This window comes from Halichoeres trimaculatus, unplaced genomic scaffold (genome assembly GCF_033239565.1).
Source record: "Halichoeres trimaculatus isolate MK-OKI-2021-1 unplaced genomic scaffold, fHalTri1.1 fHalTri1_scaffold_23, whole genome shotgun sequence".
Taxonomy (NCBI): domain Eukaryota; kingdom Metazoa; phylum Chordata; class Actinopteri; order Labriformes; family Labridae; genus Halichoeres; species Halichoeres trimaculatus.
The window spans coordinates 20688297-20714342 of record NW_027437201.1 but is presented as its reverse complement, the minus strand read 5'-3'; the positions used below and the strand labels follow the sequence as shown (position 1 = coordinate 20714342).

Here is a 26046-nt window from a genome sequence, read left to right as displayed (position 1 = left end):
CGGACCAAACAGCCGGACCGAGACCCACTTTTTGAGGTGGTCTCGGTCCGCTTCCAAACGAACTCTGGTGCAGATCTGAATACAAACCAAAGTCCATCCAAACTAACTACAGGATACATGTGCCTTTTGGGCCTATAAAGCCACCGTAACCTAACCGTCTTTGGTTCATACCTGATCCTCTGTCTTCTGTTTAGCCACGCTGTTGCTAGCATGTTGTGGGTCAGGACACGCAGAGCATAGCGTCTCCTTGCTTCGCGCATTCGTCTTCGCTGTTCCAAAATTGTAAACGGTGTTGTTAAGCTGCTTTGAAGGAGCTGCTCTTGAAACTGAAAATGATTTTGCAGCTCTAATAAGAGCACAAACACATGTTTACCTCCATTTCCAGGTCTGTATTCTGTGTGCCGCCTTTGTCAGTGCTGTCCAATGAGAGCACTGATCGTCACACACCTGGATGTGTTTACAGATTATAGTCCACTTGCAAAAAGTACAATCTGAATACGAACCACACCAAACGAAAAAACATAAAGTCTGTTTTTGGTCCGGACCAAACAAGTAGACCAAAGGACTTTTCTGGTCTGAATACAGCCTTAGACTCTTAATCTGAGGACTCTCCTCTTTGTCCTTAGGGGTAGAATGAGTCAGACGGTTTAAGACCCAGCTCTTAGTGAATTTTCAGCACTGATCATTGAATTTTATTGAAGGTTGAGTTTTATTGTTGCAGCGACAACAATCATTCTACTTGGGGGAAAGAAAATCTTCTTGTACTTAATGGCAGCACATTGTAGCACTAATCAAGGTTTTCCCATCTGTCCAAATTCTTGCTTGTGTTGTGCGTTGTTTTGTATGAAAGCGTCTCCTGAATGAAATTGTAGAAACTGTAGTCTTAGTTATGTTTCTGGGTTGTGAAGATTTGTGTCAGACTTGTATAACAACAGCAACAGCAGAGTTATTCTTTACTGAACTATGTGCCCTTCTTAGCAAAACAAGACAAAGTTCTCGAGAAGTTCTCGAGCATGTAGTTACCCGGCACTTAACACTTAGACAACATCACCTTTGTTTGTTTATCACACCCTACTTGTTGCATTCCACTTTCAGAATAAGGAAGTATTTGTTAAGTTTAATAAATTGCTCTCAGTGCATGACCTCAGAAACTCTTGCTGAAGGACTGCCTTAGCCTCTGGGAACCTTTTCAAAGACCTTTTGTGTAACACAGTGTAATATTTTATAAAGTGTTTCAGCGGCTCCTCATTAAACAGATCCCTGCTCCAAGCTTCCCTCAGGTATCTTGTTGTTCATCCTCAGTGACGGAGGTGCCACTGTCACCAATCCCTCGTCTCACGTCATCAAGTCTCAGCGTGTCGCAGAGGAAACTCTTTATCTGCGGCTAAACTCTTGGCTTCAGATACTAACCTTGGATAAGTAGCCACCCCTGGCACCGCTCCACAATGTTTGCTGTAATGAATTAAGTCTGCAGAGCTGCCCCGGTTGAGTAATGAGTCATCATCATGCCACAACATATTACCTGGCAGCCAGGTAGAGAGGCGGCTCTCACAAATATTCCCCCACAGGTCTCTGACCCTGACTCATCAGCTCGCAGTTTGAAAGGCGGGAGGACTGCTCGCTGGGGGGGATTTACTTCTAAGTGGCCCAGCAAGCAAGAAAAATCCAAACAATGAAGTGATAAACCTTCCTGCTGTCTAACCGCTGCACACAGGCTGCATTCATTACCGAGAGGGTGAAATGAATTTCCATTGGAGTTCCTCGAGTGTGTTGAAGAATGTGTGACGGCGCTGATCTAATCCCACAACTGAAGCTTTTTTTTTTTGGGGTGTGTTCAGATTTAGCAGTATGTTTCAACACTCATAATTCTTTTTATCACAGCCTCTGTGATCCAAGGGCGTGTTGGCCTCTGATAGTTCTCATTTTTTAATAACACGTTCTGCTCTGTTTAACAAGAATCACCGCTCAGCTGGCATCAACGCGCTGTCTGCCAGAGATGTTTGTGCGGATGAATAAAACACATGAAAAGCAGAAAAACTCACAGTCAAAGCTGCGATAAACCACTTCCTCCATCCCTGTCACATCTCAGGTCACAGCCATTAAACAGGCTCATCATCAAGAGCGCTGTAACCCAGACATTTGTCTAGCATAAACATTTTATCAGCTCCGCTATCTGTGCCCCTGTTCTCACACAAACTCAGCTTGTAAATATTTATCACAGGAGTGACTCACTTTATGTTTGTGTGTGTGTGTGTGTGTGTGTGTTTGTGTGAGGGGTTCAGCTGGAGCCTCCCTCGCAAAGGGAGTTCCACACACTCTGTTTAACTGGAGTTTCTAGCCGAGCACAGCCTGATAGTAATTACAGGTTATTGCTGATGAAGGTCGAATATGCAAAGAAATGCTCTACGTTAAAAAAAAGAGAGTTTATTGACAACAATTAACAAATCAAATGCATTGTTAGCACTCTAATGCTGCAGCCACTGTTGCCGTGTAACCAGTTAGCCAGCGTTATTAGCGGAAACACTGATGTCGCACTCAGCTTCACGCATCCATCAGCCTAATAGTACATTTGTTACGATCGTTGCAGATAGGGATGGCAATTGATAAGATTTTGTCAATACCGAGGCCCTAATCAATTCTGCTATCATCAGATTCTTTATCAATTCTCTTATCAATTCCTGATGTGAATTTTCTTGGTACAAAAAGTAGCTTTACAGGTTTTCTGTGTCAACAACATTTAATTGAGTTTATACTGTGAGTAAATAAAATGTAATTGGTCCCTGAGTCTGGATATTTCTGGGCATAATTATACAGAAACAGGTAAAAATTGCACACAATGTGACGTTGAATGACTGTGTTGTAATATATTAATAATTCAAGTAGGCCATCTAGTGTCTCAAAGTGGTTAGAGCAATTGTTTAAGTTGTTTGGAACCTTTCCGTAGTTATAAAGTCAGCCATTAGCCTGTTTTTTTGTTACAGTTGATGTGATATGTTTCTGCTATAAAAGTTGAAATTCTATTCTGAAGCTGAAGTTATACTGATGTATGCTAACTGCTAGCATAGAATAGAATAGAATAGAATAGAATAGAATAGAATAGAAAATACTTTATTTATCAATTTAGTTTTTTAATTTATCAATGCAGTTTCCCATAAACGTTAGCATCAAGCTTGTGCTATTTTGTTATTTTGGTAAATAAGGTGATTTATACCATTTGGAATGTACTGAATATGAATCTCCTGAGAGAGAGTAATGTACATTTCTTTATGAAGTCAGTTCTTCAGTAAAACTTCAAGCTGAAAATCCTGAATCAGAGTTTTCATGGGAAACGTTATCTAACTGCTAAGCTAAGATAGCTGCAGCAGACTAGTCGACGTAAGGCCGCCGGGCCAACTTGCTGGATGTCTTCATCGTTGCTCTGTGTTTACTGTGTCGCATTTTTCTTCTTCGTTGGATTTATTAGCAGGGTACACTGTGCCACGCTGCTATGGCATCACTCTATAATGTTGCTAATGCAGATGTTGGCATTTAGCTTACACGCCGCCTACCACGAGAGGGCACGGTTGGATGTGGAAACGCAAACAGGACCAAGCTTAACCGAGCCAATCGGGACCAAACCGTACTGATCTGAACCGGACTGCTTGGTGGAAACGCAGCTTTTGAGTCTGAGTTAAAACTCCCATAAACCCCATCCGTTACCGAGTGTCATAACAAAAGTTATTCAACATAATGACTTTTGGGCTTTAGCTAACAGCTAATCAGTTACAGCACATAAGCATGCCGCTATATGCACAAGCTACACCCTTACAACTGGGAGTCTGCTTCTCGTCTGCCAGAGATGCTCTTCCAGGTTGACTGGGGTGTGTTGCTGTAAGATAACATGGCATGTTCACATAAGATAACACGCGTAGCTGTGTTATGTAGTTGTTATGAGCCGTCAAACGATCAGAGCCAGTCGAGTGAACAGTTTGCAAAGAACAGGAATTCCCTCCTGAGTAGTTTCGTGTTGACAGTGCAGGCTTTCAGGAACCCTGTGTTTTGCTAAATTTGCTTAAAAAGCACCAAGTCAGGAAGTCAGGAAGTGTCATGGCAGCCTTGTGTGACACTTGCTGTAGCTGAGTGACAGACAGGCCATGTGTTATATAATATCTGTGAAGTGCTGACTGAGTCATTCAGTCTTTCAGCTTCGTCTGGTGTCAGGATTAATGCATTAGCCTGCCAGTTTACGGTCTGAATGTTGATGCACGGTTTCAGTTTGTGCTACGCTCTATGGCAGCCATGTTTGAGGCATTTGTGGAACAGAAACATTTGGTTTAATTGGATGAGAACATGTTGCCACTGTTGAGTCATTTTATAGAATCAGGAAGATGATTTCGCACAAATTCTAAATATCAGAGAAGACAGCTTTTCCCTCGCTCAGTGAAAGTTGTATCTCTCACATAAATGAGATGAACCCTGCCTCCAAACGGCCACATTCGGTAGCACATTTCCCCCTCAGGCCTTGGGCTGGAGGCCAACTTTGGAAAGGCAGTGCTAATGACCGCCACACAAAGGCCAAATGTCTCGCAGGGAGGCCGGGAGAAGCTGGCCAGACTTAGCTCACTGTGTCTCACTGTGGAGTTCAGTAGGTGGAAAGGACCCAGGGAGCCGAGCATCGGTGGCCAACACACTATCCACTCGAGCGGGGAGTGTGTACTCTGCTCAAACAGAAATCTTATCAAGTGTTTTTGTCTTTTTTTAGTAAATATTGTCTTTTCGGACTTAACATGAGCCACATTCAACTGAGCAGTCCATAAAATGTCTTATTTCAAGTTACTTAAAGACAAAAATGAGGTCTGAACTGTTTGTAACAAGTAAAAAAAAAAAAAAAAGCACCAAGTCTGACTTGTCAGTCAAATGTGGCTCAGATGTAGTCTAAAAAGACATTTTCTACTGAGAATGAGACAAAAACATTTGATAGATTTCAGTTTTTTTGCAGTATTCTGTCTCTGTTTCTAATTCACATAAAAAAATAAAGCTTATCAAGTGTTTTTGTCTCATTTTGAGTAAAAATAGTCTTATTATACCTGATATGAGCCACATTCAGCTGACCGGTCCAGAAAGATGTCTTGATTTAAGTTATTTAAAGACAAAATAAGGTCTGAACAGCTTGAAACAAGTTAATCGAAAATCTGCCAAAGGAACAAGAAAAATTTGCTCAAAAATTTGCTTGAGACTAGAATCATGTCTTAAAACAAGAAACATTTCTTTTGTTCTATTGGAAGATTTTTTTTTCTTGTTGCATAATTTAGCCCTCATTTTCGTCTTTAAATAACTTGAATTAAGACATTTTTCTGAACTGGTCAGGTGAATGTGGCTCATATTTAGTCTATATAGACATTTTCTACGTAGAATAAGACAAGATCACTTGATGGATTTCATTTTTATTTTGCAGTGTATTATCTGTTTCTAACTCACTGCGAAAAACAGAAATCTTATCAAGTGTTTTTTTGTCTTATTTTGAGAAAAAAATGTCTTATTATACTTGATATGAGCCACATTCACCTGACCTGTTCCAATTAAAATAAGTAAAACAAAAATCTGCCAAAGGAACAAGAAAAAACTTGCTCGTATATTTACTTGATACTAGAATAATGTCTCAATACAAGTAACTTTTCTTTTTTTGTTGTTGGCAGATTTTTTTTACTTGTTGCAAGCAATTCAGACCATTTTTTTTGTCTTTCAGCAACTTGAATCAAGACATTTTTCTGGATTGGTCAGTTAAATGTGGCTCATATTTAGTCTTGAAAACATATTCTACGGAGAATAAGAAAAAAGAAACCTGAAAGATTTCATTTTTTTGCAGTGTAATGTTTTTGTTTCTAATTCACTAATTCCTTATTATAAGAAAAAAAAATGTCTTACTATACTTAATATGGGCCACATTCAGCTGACCAGTTCAGAAAAATGTCTTGATTTAAGTTGTTTTAAGACAAAAGAAGGTCTGAGTTGCTCGAAACAAGTAAACAAAAATCTGCCAAAAAAGAATTGGCTCAAAAATCTGCCCGATACTAGAATAATATCTTAATACAAGTAACTTTTCTCTTTTTTTTGTTGGCAGTTTTTTTTTTACTTGTTGCAAGCAATTCAGACCTCATTTTTGTCTCTTTAAATAACTTAAAACAAGACATTTTTCTGGACTGTTCAGTTAGATGTGGCTCATATTTAGCCTTGAAAACATTCTATGGAAATTAAGAAAAAAATTCTTGATAGATTTTGGTTTTTTTTGCAGTGTAATGTCTCTGTTTCTTATTCACTAATTCCTTATCATAAGAAAAAGTTGTCTTGTTATACTTGATATGAGCCATGTTCAACTAGTCAGTCCAGAAAAATGTCTTGATTCAGGTTTTTTAAAGACAAAATAAGGTCTGAATTGCTTGAAACAAGTACACAAAAATCTGCCAAAAGAACAAGAAAAATGTGTTAAAAAATTTGCTTGAAACTAAAATAATGTCTAAATACAAGAAACTTTTCTCTTGTTCTATTGGCAGATTTTTTTTAACTTGTTACAGCAATTGAGACCTCTTTTATGTCTTTAAATAACTTGAAATAAGACATTTTTCATCCTTCTGTCAGGTAAATGTGACTCAGATTAAGTCTAAAAAAAGTTTTCTACGGAGAATAAGACAAAAACACTTCATAGATTTCAGTTTATTTGCAGTGTATTTTCTCTGTTTGCAATTCACTGCAAAAAACTGAAACCTTATCATGTGTTTTGTCTTATTTTAGGTAAAAATTGTCTTATTATACTTGATATGAGCCACATTCACGTGACAAGTCCAGAAAACTATCTTGTTCAAGTTATTTAAAGACAAAATGAGGTCTGAATTGCTTGATACAAGTAAAACAAAAATCTGTTAAATGAACAAGTAAAATGCTGGAAAATTTTGTCTTTAAATAACTTAAAATGAAGCATTTTTCTGGACTGTTCAGGGAAATGTGGCTCAGATTTAGTTTAAAAAGACATTTTCTACTGACAATAAGGCAAAAACACTTGATAAGATTTCATGTTTTCCTGTGTTGTTCCCTTTGTCTTTACTGTCTGTCGCCTTCCTCGCTCAATATCAGCTGTTGCCATTAACCTAACACATCCCCACTATCACAATGATGTTACTGGTCTACGTGTTTCTCTTAGAGTCGCAGAGCTCCCTGTAATAGTCTTCTGAAGTGCCCTTTGATTGTCTTACACTCAGTGAAGCATCCAAAAATTGGTCAGGGGTCATTGACGGTCTTACTTCAGTGGGTCTGGACTAGAAGCAGGTACTTTATGGGTGGCAGACTGCAATGAGGACCTTATTGCAGGAGGATGGGTTTTATAGAAGTGAGGACTCTCCCTTTGCGCTGTGAGCCATTGGCCAGCCGCCCAGGTCTGCGACACTGAGGAGCTGAAGTGGGCACTTTTAGAGCAGCTCCACTGAACACAGGGGCCAAGGACAAAAGGTGTGTGTGTGTGTGTTCCTGTGTGTGTGAGTGTGTTTGTACTCTCTCTTGTGAGTGAATGGAGCATGTACAGGAAAAGCATCCTTTTAAGTAGGGTCCAGGGATCACAGGCTGTTATGGTTCATCATGTGCTGCAGGCTTGTGCTGTACATACAGAGAGATATAGACTCAGTGTGTGACGCATGCACAAAGTCTTTTCAGAGGAGAACGATGGGTGGACACATCCAGCTTATGTAAAACCACAGAAATAAGCTCAATGAGCAGTCCCATATTACGTTTTATTAGGGCTATTGTCACAATTTTATTCTTTTATTTTTGGAGTGCCGATTCGATTTACATTGCAATTCTTTGATATTACGATTTTCGCAATTTTTAGGTTGCTCTTTAAACACGTGACCATGTGAAAAAGTTAAATAATAATGATATTGTCTACAGACTTTATCAGGAGCCATATTTTCCCATAAAAATGCACATCACGTGAGTCAGAAAGAAACATTTTGCCCTCTGCTGGAGAAAAGTGGTAATGCTTTTCCAATCCAGTTTATAAACAAAGACAGAAAAAAAAAAGCTTTTTTTGAGAAAGCGTCACAATTTAAATATATCTTTTTTTCTCCCACGAATTTTTATTTCTAGTCTTTATGTTAATTGGATTAACTCAACATTAATCCACCATGAACAGCTAAGCTCAGTTCGATTTGTCTCGGTACAGCACGCATTTTATGGCGTGTCGACTGACTAATCTGGGGACAGATCCTGAAATACCTGAGACTAAACTAATCCGACCCCAGAAGGTGGAGCTACAACACTGCAGTCCGTTGATTGGTGGAAAGAATCGTCACTTCCTGTGTGACAGCAGCTGCTGTATTTCTCCTCTCTGAAACACTCTTTCTAACAAAGAGCCACATATCAATCACAAAGAAGACAAATCCCTGGATGTCTTCCATCATGGCTCTTTGTTCACTGTGTCGCGTTTTTCTTCTTCGTTGGATTCATGGACACTGTTGCACTGCTGTGGCATCCAGCTATTGTTTATTGATGCAGCTATCAGCACCTAGCTTACACACCGCCTACCACAAGGGGGCATGGTTGGCTGCGGAAACACCATAGGCTAAAAAAAATGGATGTCATCTTGCTGAGCTCGAAGTGAGGTCAGCACAAAAACTGCTCCCCCTGGTGGCTGGCTGCAGTATAGGTCAAAAAATCAGACTCCCCAGTCATTCCAGATGGGCTGTGGTCAAACTTTAAAAAATTAATATGCCTCTGAGAAATGTTTCTCAGGTCAAATTGTTGTGGTGATTTGAAGATATTATTTGGCTGCCTTGTATTCAAGTCCTCTTTTTTCTGAAAAATTTTGTTTTCATTAGTTATAAGAGGTTAAAAACAAAGTTTTATGTCGCGTTTAACGATGATTGACAGGGCTATAAAGTGCCAATGATTGGGTTGGTTTTGAACTATTCTTTAGGAGCCTCATCACTGTGAGGAAAAGCTTCATCCCATCTGCTTCAAGAGAGAAACACAATGAGACGACAATACATTTCCAATCCTTGTTCTCCGTGGAGAACCAAATCAATCGCCTTGACAACGTCTCGGCGTGGCTGACATTGTGACTTTGTCTCCTGCTGGAGATGAAAGAGGTCTGACAGCTATCTGAGAGCGACCACGGGGAAGAAACTTGTCATCAGACGAGATGCGTTGACACGTGTTGTGATGTGGTTATTGTTGTTGTGATTGGCTGTTGATGTTCGGAGAGCAGCGAGCTCTCGGAACAAGTGTTAGCGAGGTTAGCATGTGACAGAGACAGAACTCAGCCACTTGTGACTGAAGGGATGTTTGGGTATTAAAGCGCAGGTTAACAGCACATTAAAAAATCAAGATGCCTTTTTAAATCCTTCCTCACTGACTGAAACTTCAAAAGCAGAGTTAATAATTCATAACAACCTGGGATACATGGCAGATATTACTGTCAGATTAAGAAATGAACAACACAAAGAGATAAACACTCATTTCTCAATGTTTGGTCTTTTGTTTGTCGCTGCTTCCATCAGTTTCCATCTTTGCCTCACATCAGAGATCCGTCTTGAGCCCTGGAGAATAAATGCAGCACTAACAGCTCCTGACACAAAGCGCCATAACTTCTCCTTCTATACATTCATTCCCCTGTGAGCCTCTGAGGTCACACACAAACTATGGCACCAATGTCTTTGGACAACAACACAAGCGGCGATTCTGCGTCCACAAACAAATATAGCGATGTGCCAGCACGCCCGAAGGCGAGGACACATAGATACCCAAAGAGATGCATTAGCACCGCTCACTGCTGAAATTCTCCTCACCTCGGGGAGAGGAGCTGGCGAGAGGCAAGGAACAGGGAGCTTGTCTGTATGTAAGAGGTGTCCCTCGCGTCTGAGGACATGCCTGCTTTGAAAGGCTTTAATGGAGTTGAACTAAGGGAAATTAGCCGGGCGGAACACATGCTGGGAGTAGATCAACCAACCAGCAGGCACCCTCATGGCGCTCGCCTATACCTCATGAGTGGCATGAAAATGTCACATGGGCTCCATCATCTTATAATGTAAAAGCAACAAAGGATCTGTAGAGTCTGTGCTGCCTGGAAAAATCTACAATGACTCAAATTTGCTACAAATACCCACAAAAAGGGCTTGACATTAACGGTTTAGCTCACCAGCCACTGTGGCTAGTAGTTTCCCCGAGTTACTACCCACTCAGCATTTTCACTAGCCACAATATTGATGTTGGATAATAATGTTTATTATGATTAAAGGCAAAAATGGCATGCTAAAGTTTACTTGAGTTGGATTGAAGCCTTTTTAAATGTAAATAACCTCCGTGCAAACTCATATCAAGACAACATAAATGTTTAACGCCACAGGTTTATATCAGGTATTCAGCTTTGAGACAGTTGTGTGTAAGGTTGGGCTCCTTTTATATAAAACTATGCAGTCTACAAAGGCAAAGCATGAAAGAAGTAGTTTAGTGTTGCATTTGATAAAAGTGGTGAAGTTAGAAGATTAATTTAAAAAAATCAATAAATAAACTGAAATAAAACACCAAGTTATTATTATTTTAGAATGTTTGCAAATGTTTTAATTACAGAAAAAAACTATAATAATAATTCACGTATTTTAAAATTTTGATATTTTTTTTAAATTTGCAAATTATTTACATTTTTACAGTTTTGTAATTTTTTTTAAATTGTTGCAAATATTTAAATTTTCAAAATTGTTTTTTTTTTGCATATTTTAACATTTTTATTTTTTTTTATTTTGCAAATTCTTAAAATTTATACAGTGTTGTTATTTTTTTCAGTGTTAAAATGTTTCAATTTTCAAATTTTTTTTTTTTGCATATTTTAAAATTTAGAATTTTTTGACATTTTTTTTATTTATGTTTGTTTATTTTACCAGTTTTGTGATTTTTTTTCAATTGCTCAAATGTTTTAATCTCAAACTTTTTTGGCACATTTTAACATTTAGAATTTTTTGATATTGTCTTATCATTTTTTCTTATTTTAACAGTTTTTTTTAATTTTTTTTTTCAATTGTTCAAATGTTTAAATCTCAAACTTTTTTTGGCATATTTTAACATGTAGAATTTTTTGATATTTTTTATTTTTATTTTTCTAATTTTAACAGTTTTGTGAAAATTTAGCAAATTAACAAGTCATTTTGTAATTTTTTTAAACTTTTTTGAAATTTTGGAAAATGTTTGAAATTTCTAATAATTTCTTTTTGTTTTTTGCTAATTTCATTTATTTTTTATTTTAGAACCTTTTAACAAAATATTTGCAGATTTATTTAAAATATGAAAGTAGGATATGAGGTGTACAATTTTATCGGCCCAAAAATCTTCTAGTGTAAATAATTTTTGTTCATTAGATTTGAACTACATTTAGTATTTTATGCATTTTTATTTCATTATTTGAAGATAAAGTAGATTTTGTTGCTCCTTAATGACTTAAATCTAGGTGAGCTGAGGCTAAATGGCTCCTTTGAAAGTAAAGGTTACAGACCCCTGATTTTGTATTTAGATGCCATTTCACAAACGCTACAATTAAATAATTTAACTCCCCAAAGTGGCTTGGAGGAGTAGCAGTGTTTTGACAATCACCCACATTTGGCAGGCTGGCGGGTGCTAATGTCAAGCCCTGTCCACAAACCACTTCTTCTTCCCTTTAATAGCTTTTGTCACGACAGTGTTTGGTTTCACTCTCAGAAACAGATATTTATCACGACAACATCCACTCTCTCTGCACTCATTTTGTTCCTTACATCTTTGATGTCCCAGCTCTTTGCACCTTCCCCACCACTATCCCACATTTCCCCATTACCTCCTCGCTGCTGCTGTTCACACATGAGTAGCTTGAGTGACGGGGACATTTATTGGCCTGTCCAGACAGCAGAAATACGTCCCTAAACCCCCCTTCATACCGGTATCCAGCTGTGCAGGTCCCCTCCACCCAGCCACCCAAAGGCCCTAATATCCCCACATTCAATACGCCTGATTGATTAAACTGCAGGCGCACAGGATGGATTGGACAAGTCAATCCACAGCAACACACTGCTTTTAGGTTATTATTATGTGGAGGAGGCGGGAATCAGCCGAGCAGCCTGACACCGTGGATCAGATACTGGGCTCCCTCTGTTTGTGAATTGAGACTCTTGACTTCATTACTTCCCCTTTGCTCACATGTTTCTTCTGCACCGTTGATGCTCGCTCTGTAAACTGCTTCAAATGGATCGTTTTGAAGTAAAACACACTGAAATTATGAGCGCTGCCAGAACCAATGCTCTCATGTAATTGAAATTCATTTGGAAACTCATTTGGGCGTGGGATTAGCGTGACCTTAAGTTGCCCCCAGCTGCCCTGCATTAGCATTCAGTGCGTAAAAGGGTAGAGAAGTGCAAGGATGAAGTCAAAGACATCCCCTGTGTGTGTTTCCATTCTCATAACTCAGGAAGACTGAAGAATCAGAAAGGCATCGCTCTTTCCTCCTCTTCCTCTCCTCTCTGGCTCCTCCTCTCCGTGTGCTGTCTTCCTGGCTCTAATCATGTGGCCATTGTGTATGGATTTACTGCCCTGAGAGCCCCCAGGAGGGAGGTTTGATTTTTCCCCTGCACTGGCTAATCTTTCCCCCTCGTCCTCTATTTTTCCCTCCTAATTCCGTCTGTCTCTCCTCGTCGTGCAGTCTGCAGTGTTTCCACTGTCCTCCTTTCTCTCAGATCGCCACCCTGACCTAACAGGAAACATGTTTTCAGTCTCTGGCTTACCTCCTGCTTTGCTCAGTTAAAGACTGACTTCCATAGGAGCCAACCTCAGCTTACCTGGATTTAAGTCTTTTCTGAGCCACAAAATAATAATAATAATTTCTATGCACTCAAAGACACTTTACACAGGTATCTTCTTTATCTTCACAATAAAGACCACAGAGTGTATAAAATTCTATACATAGGTAAAATCTACTGAATAATTATCAAAACAAGATTTTTTTTTTAATTGATTAAATTGTTCATGTGATGTCTTGGTTTTCTTAAAAAAAAAAAAAAATTAAATTAAAGTCCCAAAATTTGCAAAAAAAAAAAAAAAAGGAAGAAATGGTAGGACATTTGTAATTAAATAAATTTGCAAATATTCCAGAAAGTTAGAAGTTAAAAAAAAAAGAAATTGTGGGACATTTGTAATTAAATAAATTTGCAAATATTCCAGAAAGTTAGAAGTTAAAAAAAAGAAATTGTAAGACATTTGTAATTAAATAAATTAGCAAATATTCCAGAAAGTTAGAAGTTAAAAAAAAGAAATTGTGGGACATTTGTAATTAAATAAATTTGCAAATATTCCAGAAAGTTAGAAATTAAAAAACTCAAAAAAAAAAAAAAAAACAAATTGTGGGACATTTGTAATTAAATAAATTTTCAAATATTCCAGTATGTTAGAAGTTTAAAAAAAAGTTTAAAAAAAAAATTGTGAGACATTTGTTTTTAAATAAATTTGCAAATATTCCAGAAAGGTAGAAGTTAAAAAATAAAAAAATAAAAAAAATATTGTGGGACATTTATAATTAAATAAATTTGCAAATATCCCAGAAAGTTAGAGGTTAAAAAAAAAAAGTTAAAAAAAAAAACATTCCAATATTTTCAATTTTTCAAAATTTTCTTTTCTTTTTAATGAAAACAAATTCCAATTACTTAAAAAAATTCTGAAATGTCAAAAATATCTGACATTTTAAAACATTAGCAAAAAATTTCTAACTTTCAAAAATTTGCAGTTTGAAAGTAAAATATACAAAACTGCAAAAATATCTTAATTTTTGAAAGAACACTCAATTTGAAAAAATATATTCATATTTTTGCATCACTCATCATTTTTTGTTGTTTGCTAATGTCTCGCCACATATCAATCATGTATATTAATCCAGCATCTTGTCAGTTAACTGAATCCATCCACACAGAATTAAAATCTGTGTTTTCTTCCAGATTAGTCTTTTTGTAGATGTAGTTATCTTCCCAGGGCTGTAAAACTTGAAGTTAGCCACAGGTGCATGGAAAGTTGTTGGGCTATTGATGTTGTAGGAGGTGAAGTAGAGCGGTGGCAGGCTTTATTGAGCCTCATGAGACTCCAGAGCCACAGGTTGAGGACCCTCGGTCTGTGCAGACTTAGTATTCGTGCCGTATAGTTGTGAAAACTCTGTAACAGAATTCATGACTCACTCATTCTGCTCTTGAATTCGTTCTGACTCATCGTTTTTTCCTGTCTTGCAGCCACTCTCACTCTCCGGGCTCCATGGCAGCAGCGGTGAGAGGCAGCGAGTGGTCATGTGGACGCTGCACCTTCCTCAACGCCGGCGCCGCTCCCCGCTGCTCCATCTGTGAGGCGCCACGCCAGAAACCGGACCTCAACCAGATCCTGCGGCTGAGCAGCACCGAGGAGCACCGCTGGGCGTGTCCCCGCTGCACGCTCAACAACCCGCAGGGGTCTGGAGCCTGCTCGGTCTGCGGCTTCGGACCTTCTCCCGCCACCCACACGCCCCCCACTACCACCATCGCTGCCACTGCCAACGGCCTTCCGCCCGCTCCCTCTGAGCCTCCGACGCCTTCCATCACCCCGACGGTTCTGCTGGAGCATCCTGCAAAGGAGGAGGTGCTGCGGCGCTCTGAGAGCAATGGGGAGGTGTACGGGCTGGAGGTGCATCACTCTGGGTGGGCCTGCCCACGCTGCACGCTTCATAACACCCCTGTGGCGCTGTCCTGCTCGGCCTGTGGAGGACCCAGGAAACTGTCTTTGCCTAAAATCCCTCCTGAGGCGCTGGTGGTGCCGGAGGTGCGCACACCTGTGGTGGGGTTTCCCGTCCACACGGCAGGGGCTGCTCCACTCCTCATAGACCTGACAGATGACTCCCCCCCAGCACCTCCCTGTGATCCCCAAGAGCCCCCCCACGTCCCCTCACAGCCCCTTTCCTCCCCTTTCACGTCGTTCTCCTCGTCTCTCCAAAACAACCCGGTGCCCCGCAGCAGGAGAGAGGTGCCGCCTCCTGGGCGCCCACCAAACCCCGGCACCAACACCCCCAGTCCCACCTCCCCTTTAGCCAGCGTGCCCCCCCAGCCCGGCCCACAGCGGCCAGCCAAGCCCAAACACGCCCAGCCCCAGGAGCCCTCGTACCCCAGCAAACGCCTCAGTATCTTAGAGGAGGAGGACTCTCAGCACCATCCTCTGAACCCCCACCTCCCCGTGTCCTCCTCAGCCGCTCCCACCTGGAAGTGCCCGAGCTGCTCGTTGCCCAACCCAGGCAGCTCGTCTAAATGTGAGGCCTGCCGATCGTCACGGGTCGGCGCTGACCTCATCGACCTGGTTGGCTGTGAGACGGTACGATTCACCCCGGCCAGCCCCTCCAGCCCGGACTTCAGCACCTGGGCCTGCTCCAAGTGCACGCTGCGCAACCCGACCGGTGCACCCAAGTGCTCTGCCTGCGGCTCCTCCAAACTGCACGGCTTCCAGGAGCAGCAGGCCCCGCTGCCCCGCTGCTGTACTCACTGTGGCCTCTCGGTGGGGCCTGGCACTGCGTCCTGCTCCTGCACACCTTCCTCCTCCTCATCATCATCCTCGGGTCATAAAACACGGAAGCAGGCCCGCGGTTACCCCTCGTCATCGTCTGCTTCGTCTAGCTCCTCCTCGTCTGCCTCGACCGGCCTTCAGGAGAAGGTGCTGCAGTGGAGCTGCCCGGCATGCACGCTGATCAACGACATCAAGGCCAAGAACTGTGCAGCATGCCACACGCCGCAGCAGTACCTCACGCTGAAGAAAGTGGTGAAGCCGCTGAAGAGGAGGGAGAGCATGCACGTGGAGGCTCGTCGGAGAAACGACGAAGGGGAGGCCAAGGAGCTCTGGGAAAACATCGTCAGCTTCTGCAGAGAGGTAAGAGACGGACAGAGACAAAACAACTCTTTAACAGCACATGGCTCAAACATGAACAGGAAGTGAAACATGTGGCCCTTTTTTAATTCATCCAGAGAAGCAGAAAATCAGCTTATTTGGTTGCGTCACAGGATGCACATTGCTTTTTAGGGGAAACTTTCCCCTTTTTAATTCCTCTTTTTGTTAATGCTCTGGCTTTGTTCCCACTCCCTCAGTCTCTAATTTCACAGAAATGCTAATAGGCTTTGTCACTGCCTCTGTTTGCACTCGCTGCGTTAGCAGACTTTTAAATGACCGGCTGCTGGAAGTTTGCTTCCTGAGGAGCTGCACATTCAGTGTCTCAGTATCATATGAGCACAACCTCCTTTCAGTCACCGCACTCGGGTCTGATGCAGAGCTGCAAACGTCAGAGTGTAACGATCAGAGCGGCTTGAGCTCAGTTTGTTCTGTGTGTCCTGATAAGGCTGCTGGGATATGGTGTTTTTAAAGCTGATAGCAAAGTTTCAGTCAGGCTCGTCTTCCGCCCTGGCTCCAAACACAACTCTTGAGATCTGATTGAGGAATATATCAGACTTCTTAATGCAATTCATTGCAGGGTATCATAGCAGAGCTGTCTGTGGGAGATTAAAAGGGAGCGAATGTAATTTCCCTTTAAAGTGAACTTCACTGTATCAGTTCTGAAGAAGTTATTCAAGGATTAAAGGAGCGTGAGTCCTTTTGTTTCCAAACACCTTGTTAAAGAGACCATTTCCATTAACCTGCACAAACATTAATCATAGTGTGGATTTTTTTTCATAAGGGACAAAAAACTAATTACACTCTGTAATTAAACGCCTGTCTGTTGTCATAACAACCTTTGAATAATGATGCATCATATCCAGGTCTGGGTTTCTGCTTTAGCAGTAAGAGAATGAGGAGGCTTTGAGGTCAGCCGTGTCAAATAGGAATAGACTGATTATCAGCGCCGATATTTAATCATATCAGCGTCTGCTTTTTTTAAAAAATCTGGCAGCTGATAAGAAATTCAATTTAAGACTGTTTTTTTGGGGTCTGAGGCCTGAGCTGAGGGCACTATTGTGTTTTCCATCCGTTTCTTTCTTATTATTCTGCCCCGTCAACGAACGCTTATTTGACACCCTGAACATGCTCGAAAACTCACCAAAATTGGCATGCACCTCACAATCGCGGAAAAATTCGACAAAATACCAAACATAACCCCTGACATCCCATAATAATCTCTCTAGAGCCAAAAAACTCTAAAAAACACACTAAAACGGCCCTAGCAAGGGCTAGGAACATCGTAGAGAGATGAAACCAAAACCAAAACGTTCGCCTCATTGAGATGCACAAAGAAGGGTGGTGGAATTTTTCACCTATCTCGCACAGGAAGCCGGTCATTTGCCTTTCAAAATAAGAGTTCTCTGCATTTTTACCCTTTCTGCCAAAATTATCTTCTCCCAAACCAAAAATGGTACCGGCTTGAAATTGGCTCACATGACAGACTAGACCCTGCTCTACAAAGGTTGTTTGGGAAGTTGTTTTTTTGGGCCCGGTTTTCGAATAGCGAGCGCTCAAAGTTGCCGACCGCTTTCAGCTGTCTCCGTGTTAACAGATGGGGAGAACACTTTTCAGCTCCACGCATGCATTCCCCAGATGCCGCATTTGGGCCTCTAGACAGAGAAGTAAAAGTCATACAGCTTCAAAAAATACATGGTTGGATTCTTGACAAAATTTCCTACAAAATTATCATACTTTTACACAGATTAAGTCAACATTCTTGCCTATATGACAATTTGTTTGTACTCTTTTCTTAAATAAAACCTTGATTTTCAGCACTTCGGGCCAGGATTTCTGACACATTTGGGCCTCCAGAGAAAAAAGTAAAACCCCTACAGCTTTGAAAATGCCATAAATGGATTCCTGACAAAATTTCCTACAAAAATATGATATTTTTACACAGACTGGGGTAAAATTGTGGACTCTGTGAGGACTTTAATCCCAAAAAATTCTCTAAAACTCTCACTCTACTTGATTTCTGTGTCACACTAATTAGGAGTTCCATGCAGCTGGTGATGTCACTCAGCATAACAGAGGATACGTTACCATGGTATCAACTGACTCCCCAACATCCCATAATATGCTTTCACAGCCACTTGGCACACTGAAACGGCCATAGTGCCCAGTAGGAATGTCGCAGAGAGATGAAACCAACACCAAAATGTTTGTCTCATTGAGACGCACGACATGACAAACCGACAACAGACCCGAGGACCCATCTAACGCTGCTTGCAGCATTAATTTTTTAAAGTTTTCATTTAACTTCATAAGACAGCTGCAGAGCCTTGAGTTTGTATGATTCCAAATATTGTCACCATTATTTTCACTTTTACTGCAAATGAATATTGGCCTCAAATATCAGATATCGACTTCCTTCACTCTGATTATCGGTATCAGTATCGGCCTTGAAAAAACATATCAGTCTATCTTATTAACACCTCTCTTCAGCGACCGCAGTCGAGATGTAACGACCTTTGTTTCGCTCATTTGTGTCACATTTCCTGCTCTGCTCAACCTTTACTGCGCCTGTATTACGTTGCTATGGAAATGCTTCTCAAAGCTGTCAGAGAGCTTCATTTGAGACCATTTAAGGCGTTATGCTAATGAGGCTAACCTGCTTAGGCTAATTAAACCTCTGAAAATGAGGGATTTGCACAGGAACCGTTCAGATTGAGGTTATTTTCGGGGGCGTTTTTTTTTTATTTTTATTCTCTGACTTTTTTTTTCGGTGTCTCATGCGAGCCTGCTCTCTACATCTCCACGCCACCTTACATGCCATGTTTACAATGGCTTGAAGTGAGCTTTTGGATACATTATTAATGACTTCTTTGAAAGTCGCAGGGCTCACTGCTGCGAGCGTGGGAGGCGAGTTCCCTCAGTAGGATGGAAGGATATCAGAGAGCGCCTCGTCCCCACCTTCGCCAGCGCAGACATTTGAGCTGCTTCTTTTTTGATCTTTCCTTTCCTCCTGCAAATATTTGAGACCTTTTTTCTCTCTTTGCCCCTCAGAGCTCTGCAGAGTTCTCTCTTTTCTTCATCTCCTTTTTTTTTAATCCCATCTTCCTCCGTCACATCATCCCGTTTTCTTTTCCTCTTCTCTGCTAATATCTCAAAATATGATTCCCTCCACCCCATCTCCACCCTCTCCACACGACTGCACTCAATCCTCCAGTGTAGCCGTCAGTGGCTGTGTGTGTGTGTGCGTGTGTGTGTGTTAAGGTGAACACAGGGCTGGCCTATTTTTAGCAGCAGAGCCAGAGAGAAGAGGAGCAGAAATGATCTGCTTCCCTATAGTGAATGTAATCAGGAAGAGCATCGAGGGCTGCGGCCCAGTTTTAGGAGTCAGCTGGGTGAAGCGGGGGCAGAACGGGTTGGAGGTGCTGGCCGGTTTTGCTAAACCATTTGGAGCAGTGAAAGCTTAATAATGATGAAAGCTTTTGGGTAAAGCTTTAAAGTGAAAGTTAGCAGCCACATGCTTTTATCAGAGCCCGAGCCCGACCGCAGGGTCGCAATACGAAGGCCTTCGTGAAACCCTTGCAGTTATTATTTTTAATGTTATCACATGCCTTTAACCCTAAATTGCAAAACTTTTATGACATCACCTACAAAAAAGACACTTACGACCATAGTGAAATCTCAACAGGAAGTTCGGAAATTTAAGCTAAAGATTGCATTTTGACAATTTATAGGGTAGGTATTTTCATTCCGCAGCTTTAATCCCAAATTGCGTGCCTTTAGCTTGAGTTAGACGTAAACGCATGAGCCACAAAATTCAACCCCTATGAGAAACTGTATAACAGTGTTTTCGCCCCGTGCTCAACAGCGCCCCCTAGCCACCGAAAACTCAGCCAGGCTACCTGCTTTGAGCTACTTTTTTGTGCAAAACCATCATGCCAAGACATAAATAAAGTCTCCAACAACCACGGTCAATTCTGAAAAGGAAATTCCAAAATTGGAGTTAAAAATCGGATTTTGACGATGTTTGGCTACGTATTTCAACCTACTACTTTTATGATTTTTATACAACTCCAAAATTGCCCCATGTATACTACACATATTAACGATGAAAAGCTATTAAAGGATTTTTGTAACTCAGTGGGTGTGGCCATACACAGCCGCAGAATTTGACGATTTTTGGGGCAAAATGAAAACCTTAATAGCTCTTCTGAACAGGAAGTTCAAAAATTGGAGTTAAATATCGGATTTTGACGATGTTTGGCTATGTATTTCAACCTACTACTTTTATGATTTTTATAAAATCAACTCCGAAATTGCCCTATGTATACTACACATATTGACGATGAAAAGCTATCAAAGGATTTTTGTAACTCATTGAGCGTGACCATAAACGGCCGCAAAATTTGACAATTTTTGGGGCAAAATGAAAAGTGTAATGTATTATTATTGTACTTAAAGCGCCACCTATTGGACACATGTCATGTCATACTCCAATAAACACCTTCAAACACGCTTAAAATTATCTACATTACATGATTTCTCACTTATACTGCTGAATATTACATATCTGTCACAGTCACAGCAGAACCTACTGGTCAAAAGCAGTACTGCAGTGTCCTCTGTGGTTACATTTACCCATGTTTGCTTGCTGTAGGGAGCACATCTTATCTACATACATGCTTGCTGCTTTAATTTTGACAGATTCCTCTACACTGAGTGTAATATTTATGTAGTTTCTGAGTTCGCAGCCACCAGTAAAAACCCAAACCACGGAGTGAGGAGTATTCCTCCGTACCTCGGTGCACTTCATTTCTCTTCACTGCTTCCTCGCTCCTCTACTCTCCTTGATTAGTTTGGAGAGTGAGAGGTGTGTGTGTGTGTGTGCGCCTGATGGCAGAGTCCCAAAGCGTGTCCGCTTACTCACTGTGCCAGACGAGTAAATGCTACTAATAGCTATCAGCGCCGCTTGTGAACTGTACATGTGGTTCCTGTGTTCGCTCTCTGTGTCACCCTCTGTGCGAGCAGCTCAGAGACGCTGCATGGCAACAGATTGACTCTTCGCTGTTTTATTGTCTCTTTCAAGCACTTAACGCTTGGATGGTAGCCACAGTCAGGATTTAATCAGGGTGTTTTATAGCAGGGGGCGCATGTTGGATTGTGAAGTTGTGACTACTGGCGGGCAGTGACAGGTCTCTGAGTACCAGGCTGTGCTCTGAGGCTTTGTTTTGGCTCTAATAAGTGCCGCACTATGACATCCTCCCCCTCAGCCTCTCGTTCCCCCTGTTTTCAGACATCAATAGATCGTCTGTGACATCGATATCCAGCTACAGGCTTCAGATCAGGCCTATCAGGCCTGCTGGTTACATGTGGTCTGGAAGATTTCTGGAATGCAGGAGGTTTTCTTTTTTGCTCAGGGTCTAGTTTGCATGCTGGTGTGTGCTCAGTGACCGAATCAGAGGCAGCAGCAGAAGATTCACTTAAGTCAGGCAGTCAGACTCGCTCTAGCAGACAGAACAACAAGTCAACCTAAACAAGAGGGAAAATTTTTTCTCTGCTTCTTAAAAATAGTTTAAAACTCCGTTTGGGAGTTGTCTTTGGATTTTATTCAGAATCAGAATCACCTTTAATCGCCAAGTATCTTCTAGAATACAAGGAATTTGACTATGGTTTCAACTGCTCTGTCTGCACAAATATTTGCAAATAAACAAACAAAGCTGCAAGCTTTCGACCTGCTCAGTCAAGGTTTCCTCCTTTTATAATGTGTGTGTGTGTTACACATTCCATTTTCCCGCCTTCAGTAAGTCACATGACCAGCTGCACGGAACTGTCAATCAGTCTGTGACATCATCACCAACTGCTGTCCTCTCAGGAGTGAAATTGACTGAAGTTTTAGGAACATCGCCTCATAGATGCCACAGTTTTGACCAAAGCTCTCTAAAAACAAGAAATTTTTGTTGTAAATTTTGCCAGGAATCCATCCATGTCATTTTTAAAGCTGTACCACTTTTACTTTTGTTGTGCAGAGGCCAAACTGCAGCAGCTTGTGTGGCACTGAATCCTCCTCTCCCATTCATTCTAATAGTGGGAGCTGCAATGGCGTACTTGGGGTTCACCGACTTTGAGGGCCCGTCATTTAACTACTGTTTGAGAAACAGCAAATTCCCGCACAACTTTTGTCAAGAAGGGTTCACTCTGTCATTTGAGCGAATTTCAAGCCGATACCATTTATGGCCTAGGAGAAGATAACTTTTGTTTGAGGCCTAAAAATGTGGCCAGATTATATATTTTTTTAAGCGAATTGTGAGCTTCCTGTTTGAGATAGGTCAGGGGTGTCTGCATATGATTTGTGCATCTTTTTGAGAAAAACATTTTGATGTTGGTTTGATCTCACTACAGGATTCCTACTGCCATTAAGAGCCAGTTTGGTGTGCCTAGGTGGCGCTAGAGAACACATTTCGGCAATATATCAAATTTTATATTCTGAGTTTGGTTAGTTTTTGGATGAAATACAATAGCGTGCTCTTCCTTGGTGCAAGAACCCTAAATATTACAAAAATAGCAAAAATAGAGCTTAAGTATGAAGAAAAAAATAATGATAATAGTAATAAAAATAATAAGAAATACAATACAATCCAATCCAAAGTCAAATTTCTATTTATTTGCAGGTGAAAATGAATGAAACAGTGCCAAAAGATATTCGTATCATAAACAAACCATCTGCAGCTCAGTCCTCCCTCATAAACAGACATCGTCCATAGAGCTTCTTTTTTTTTTCCTGATTGTCATGTTGACTCAAAACAATCCGCTCAAATATGGTCATGATGTAAGAGGAGAGAGCAGCAGCAGCAGCGTCTGGAGGGAAAAGAGATGGTTTGAGATATGCCAAAGCGTTAGGTAGATTATCCCAGCACATATGTTGATGTGCCATATGCTCATATCATCAGACTGTCTCTGTTTAATCAGAGAGGGAAGCTGCCTTTAACCTGCAGAGGGAGGGAGTGTGAAAATAAGCCTCAATGTGAAGCCATCCTCGAAATAATGAATAAATTATGGAAAATTCTGCAGAAATTTTCCATAATGTGGCCTTTAATTGTTTAAAGAATCCCATTGAATTAACCAAGACAGTTTCCCTTCATCCCCTCACCTGATTTCACTTATTTTTACAGCTTTATAAACACCTGAGCCAAGCTAAATGAAAACCAATCTCAGGCTGAATTTGCTGCAGAAAGGATGGAATTAACGACCGACTCCGTTCAAGGCCACAGTCGATGGAGCAGATTGGTCCAATAAAATGATGCCCTTCGATAATGGAGGGTTGCAGGCAGCCACCTCGCATGATTTGCTGCTGTAGAGAACATGAAAATATCCATTAGAAAAGCAATATCAGAGCCGAGGGACCTGCCAACTGTTCATGTGTCAATTTGGGTAAAGTCACATTCGGAAGTCGGACTAAACCGAAAAGTGTTTTTCTCAGGGCTGTACTCTGTCTGATCCAGACCCATCATGATGTTACCATGAAAAATGACTTACTTAGTGACTGAGTTCTGCTTTTATCAGAGACCTTGAGCAGAACCAGTCATTGGTGAACAGCTTTTCAGGCGCTGAATAGCAAAGAAAAAGTCAATGGAGAGAGATTCAGCCGGCGAGAGCTGTTAGGAAGTAAAGTAATGATATCTGCGTCAGAGCAGTCGTCTTATCTCCGCTAATGATGGCTTGTTTGCTCACATGTAGAAATGAATCACCAGGAACTGTTTGTACATCATGAGCAGCTCTGAGTGTTCATGCTTCTCCTTGTGTAACAAAGTTTCAGCCTCATAAAGACGCTGCTCGATAACTCGTGGCCATTGCTCACTTTATCGTACACACTGTGCTCTGAGAGTGGCATGAGTTCGCCGTGCAGTCTTTGTGTGTGTCAGGGCTGAAACTCTCCCTCTGCATCTGTGGTAAATCCACCCTGACCCCTAAGCCCACTCTGTGAAAGCCGGTGCAGGGGTCACACATAAGCCGGCGAGGCAGAGAAAGGGTGAGCTGCACAGAGACCTCAGATGGTCGGGGCGGTGAGACGGCGCTGAAGAAACCGTCTGGTGACTAATGCTGCATCCAGGATACAGAATTGGATTGTGGGGGTCTGCCCGCTAATCAATTCGCTCCACTGCGAGCCACCAGCGGGCGTCCACATTACATCCACAGAGCGGGCCTGCTCCTGACACCACGCAGAGGAAAACGGATACGTGCGTGTGTGTCCGCGGGCCCTCTCGGGTTGGTACAGGAGAGTTTTAGATGAGCAGATAGTGTGACGGATTGGGTGTCTCCTGATCTGTTAATGTCTCATGTCGTCCACAGCCTGTGTACAGTAGACAGGCAGCTACATTACACAGTGTTTAAAAGCGCCGTGTGGCTTTAAACGCTCCGTGCTCTGCAGGGAACGTGTCGAAAAGTGAAGAGTTGGAAATGTTTCAAGGTGATTTGCATATTTATATCCTGTATTCTGGCTGCTGCGTGGAGTCATGTCTGAGCTCCTGCTGTGCACATGTGAAGCCACACTCACCTTGAAAGTTAATCCTCTGTTTTCTTTTAGTCCTGCTTTGTTTTCCTAAGACGTGAGGTTTTTTTAGCCAGTTATGAAACTGACTGAAGTTTATATCAGACCGACTGACTGCTCACGCTGCTTTCAGTTTCCTTCCTCACGTTTTCACTGATTCTCGAGGAGGGACGTGATTGACTTTTTAAGGGAAGCGGTGTGGGATTCTTTCCTCACAGGAGCTTAAAGGTGTAAGAAAACATCTGTGTGCAGAGTCTGAACTACCAGCGGGGGTTTAACTGCTCAGGAAAACCATGTTTTGTTGTGACTCAGTCAGCTATCTTTCAGTTTAGCTGTTTACCGATCATGTTGGGTGTTAGAATCAGCTCAAGTTCTAGATATCTGTTAAAATTTTGTTAAATTTGGTGTCAAAAAGGGTGCTTGCACACAAAATATGACTAAAAAGAATTATTTTAACTTTTTCTGCAACTGCAAAACACAAACCATGAATTAAAAAAATCAAAAAAACACACACTGCACATATATTTAAATGTATAAAAATTACAAATATATTTTCTCTTACTTTTAAAAAATTAAAGAGAGTTTTTTTTTTTTTTTAAATTCTCTGAGGTAGGGTTAAGTGAACAAAACCAAGTACGTCCCTTTCTTAAAATTGCATTTAAGTGAAACTATACTTAATCTTGAAGAACGAATAATATAACAAATTTAAAAAAGGACTTTTTAAACAGATCTCACACCAAAATAGCCAAATGAATAATACAAATAAACAAAATCTCTTGAGGTTTGCATGTGTTCTTAATTTATGGTTTACGTTTGTTTGTTTTAAGGCAAAATAGCCCTCTGCTGTTTATATAGGGTATCGCAATTTATTTTTTTATCTCAGCTGATTTGAATTGTCACATGTTTGTATCATTTGTATTTTAACTGAGATGCAATGCATTGTTACATCCCCTTGTCTGTAGTACAGATTCACATTAAGTCAAACAGTATAATGCTTAGGTACCTAAACACTTGTGGTGGAAGAAAAAATCGTAAATGGATATACAAGAGTTTCTCGTATTATGTGGTTCTCAACTTATGTTGTTCTGACTTTATGAAGCCGAAAAATATATGTACGTAAGAAAATAGAGAAGTTACGCCGCTCTGTTCACAAGCTTCTGAAATGTTTCTTTCAATTGTCTGTACTGTTTTCCCATAAATATGAAGTATAATATATGTATTTAGATTGTTATTTAGAGATTTAGGGGGTATTTAGGGTAAAAATCGGACTTATGCGGAATTTTGAGTTACGACATGTCGTAGGAACGCCTGTATCAGGATTGTTTTTTGTTGATATCAAAATTGGTATTTTTTGTCAAAAATCCTCTTTTTTAAAAAAATTCAAATTCTTCATTTCAGTCTTTGTTTATAAACTGGGGAAATGTTTCTCTCTGACCAACATGATGCACATTTTATGGGACCATATGGCTCCTGATGTGGTAGGGATGGGTCCTGAATTAGGTACTTTTATAGCTATTGATCAAATTCTGTCAAAAGTACCAGGTGCCCATTTACATAAAATCAAAAGGTACCATGTTTAGGTA

The 26046-nt window shown here is 40.9% G+C and overlaps 1 protein-coding gene across 3 annotated transcripts in view; it reads left to right on the top strand.

The window, feature by feature from the left end:
* The window catches only part of capn15 (calpain 15), a 67576-nt gene that overhangs the window by 13160 nt on the left and 28370 nt on the right, over nt 1-26046 (top strand). For all 3 annotated transcript variants that reach the window (XM_074662890.1, XM_074662889.1, XM_074662888.1), the window contains one exon: nt 14256-15906. In XM_074662890.1, coding sequence (XP_074518991.1) covers nt 14278-15906 — 1629 coding nt within the window. In that variant the 5' untranslated portion in view covers nt 14256-14277. The remainder of the gene's footprint in view (nt 1-14255; nt 15907-26046) is intronic.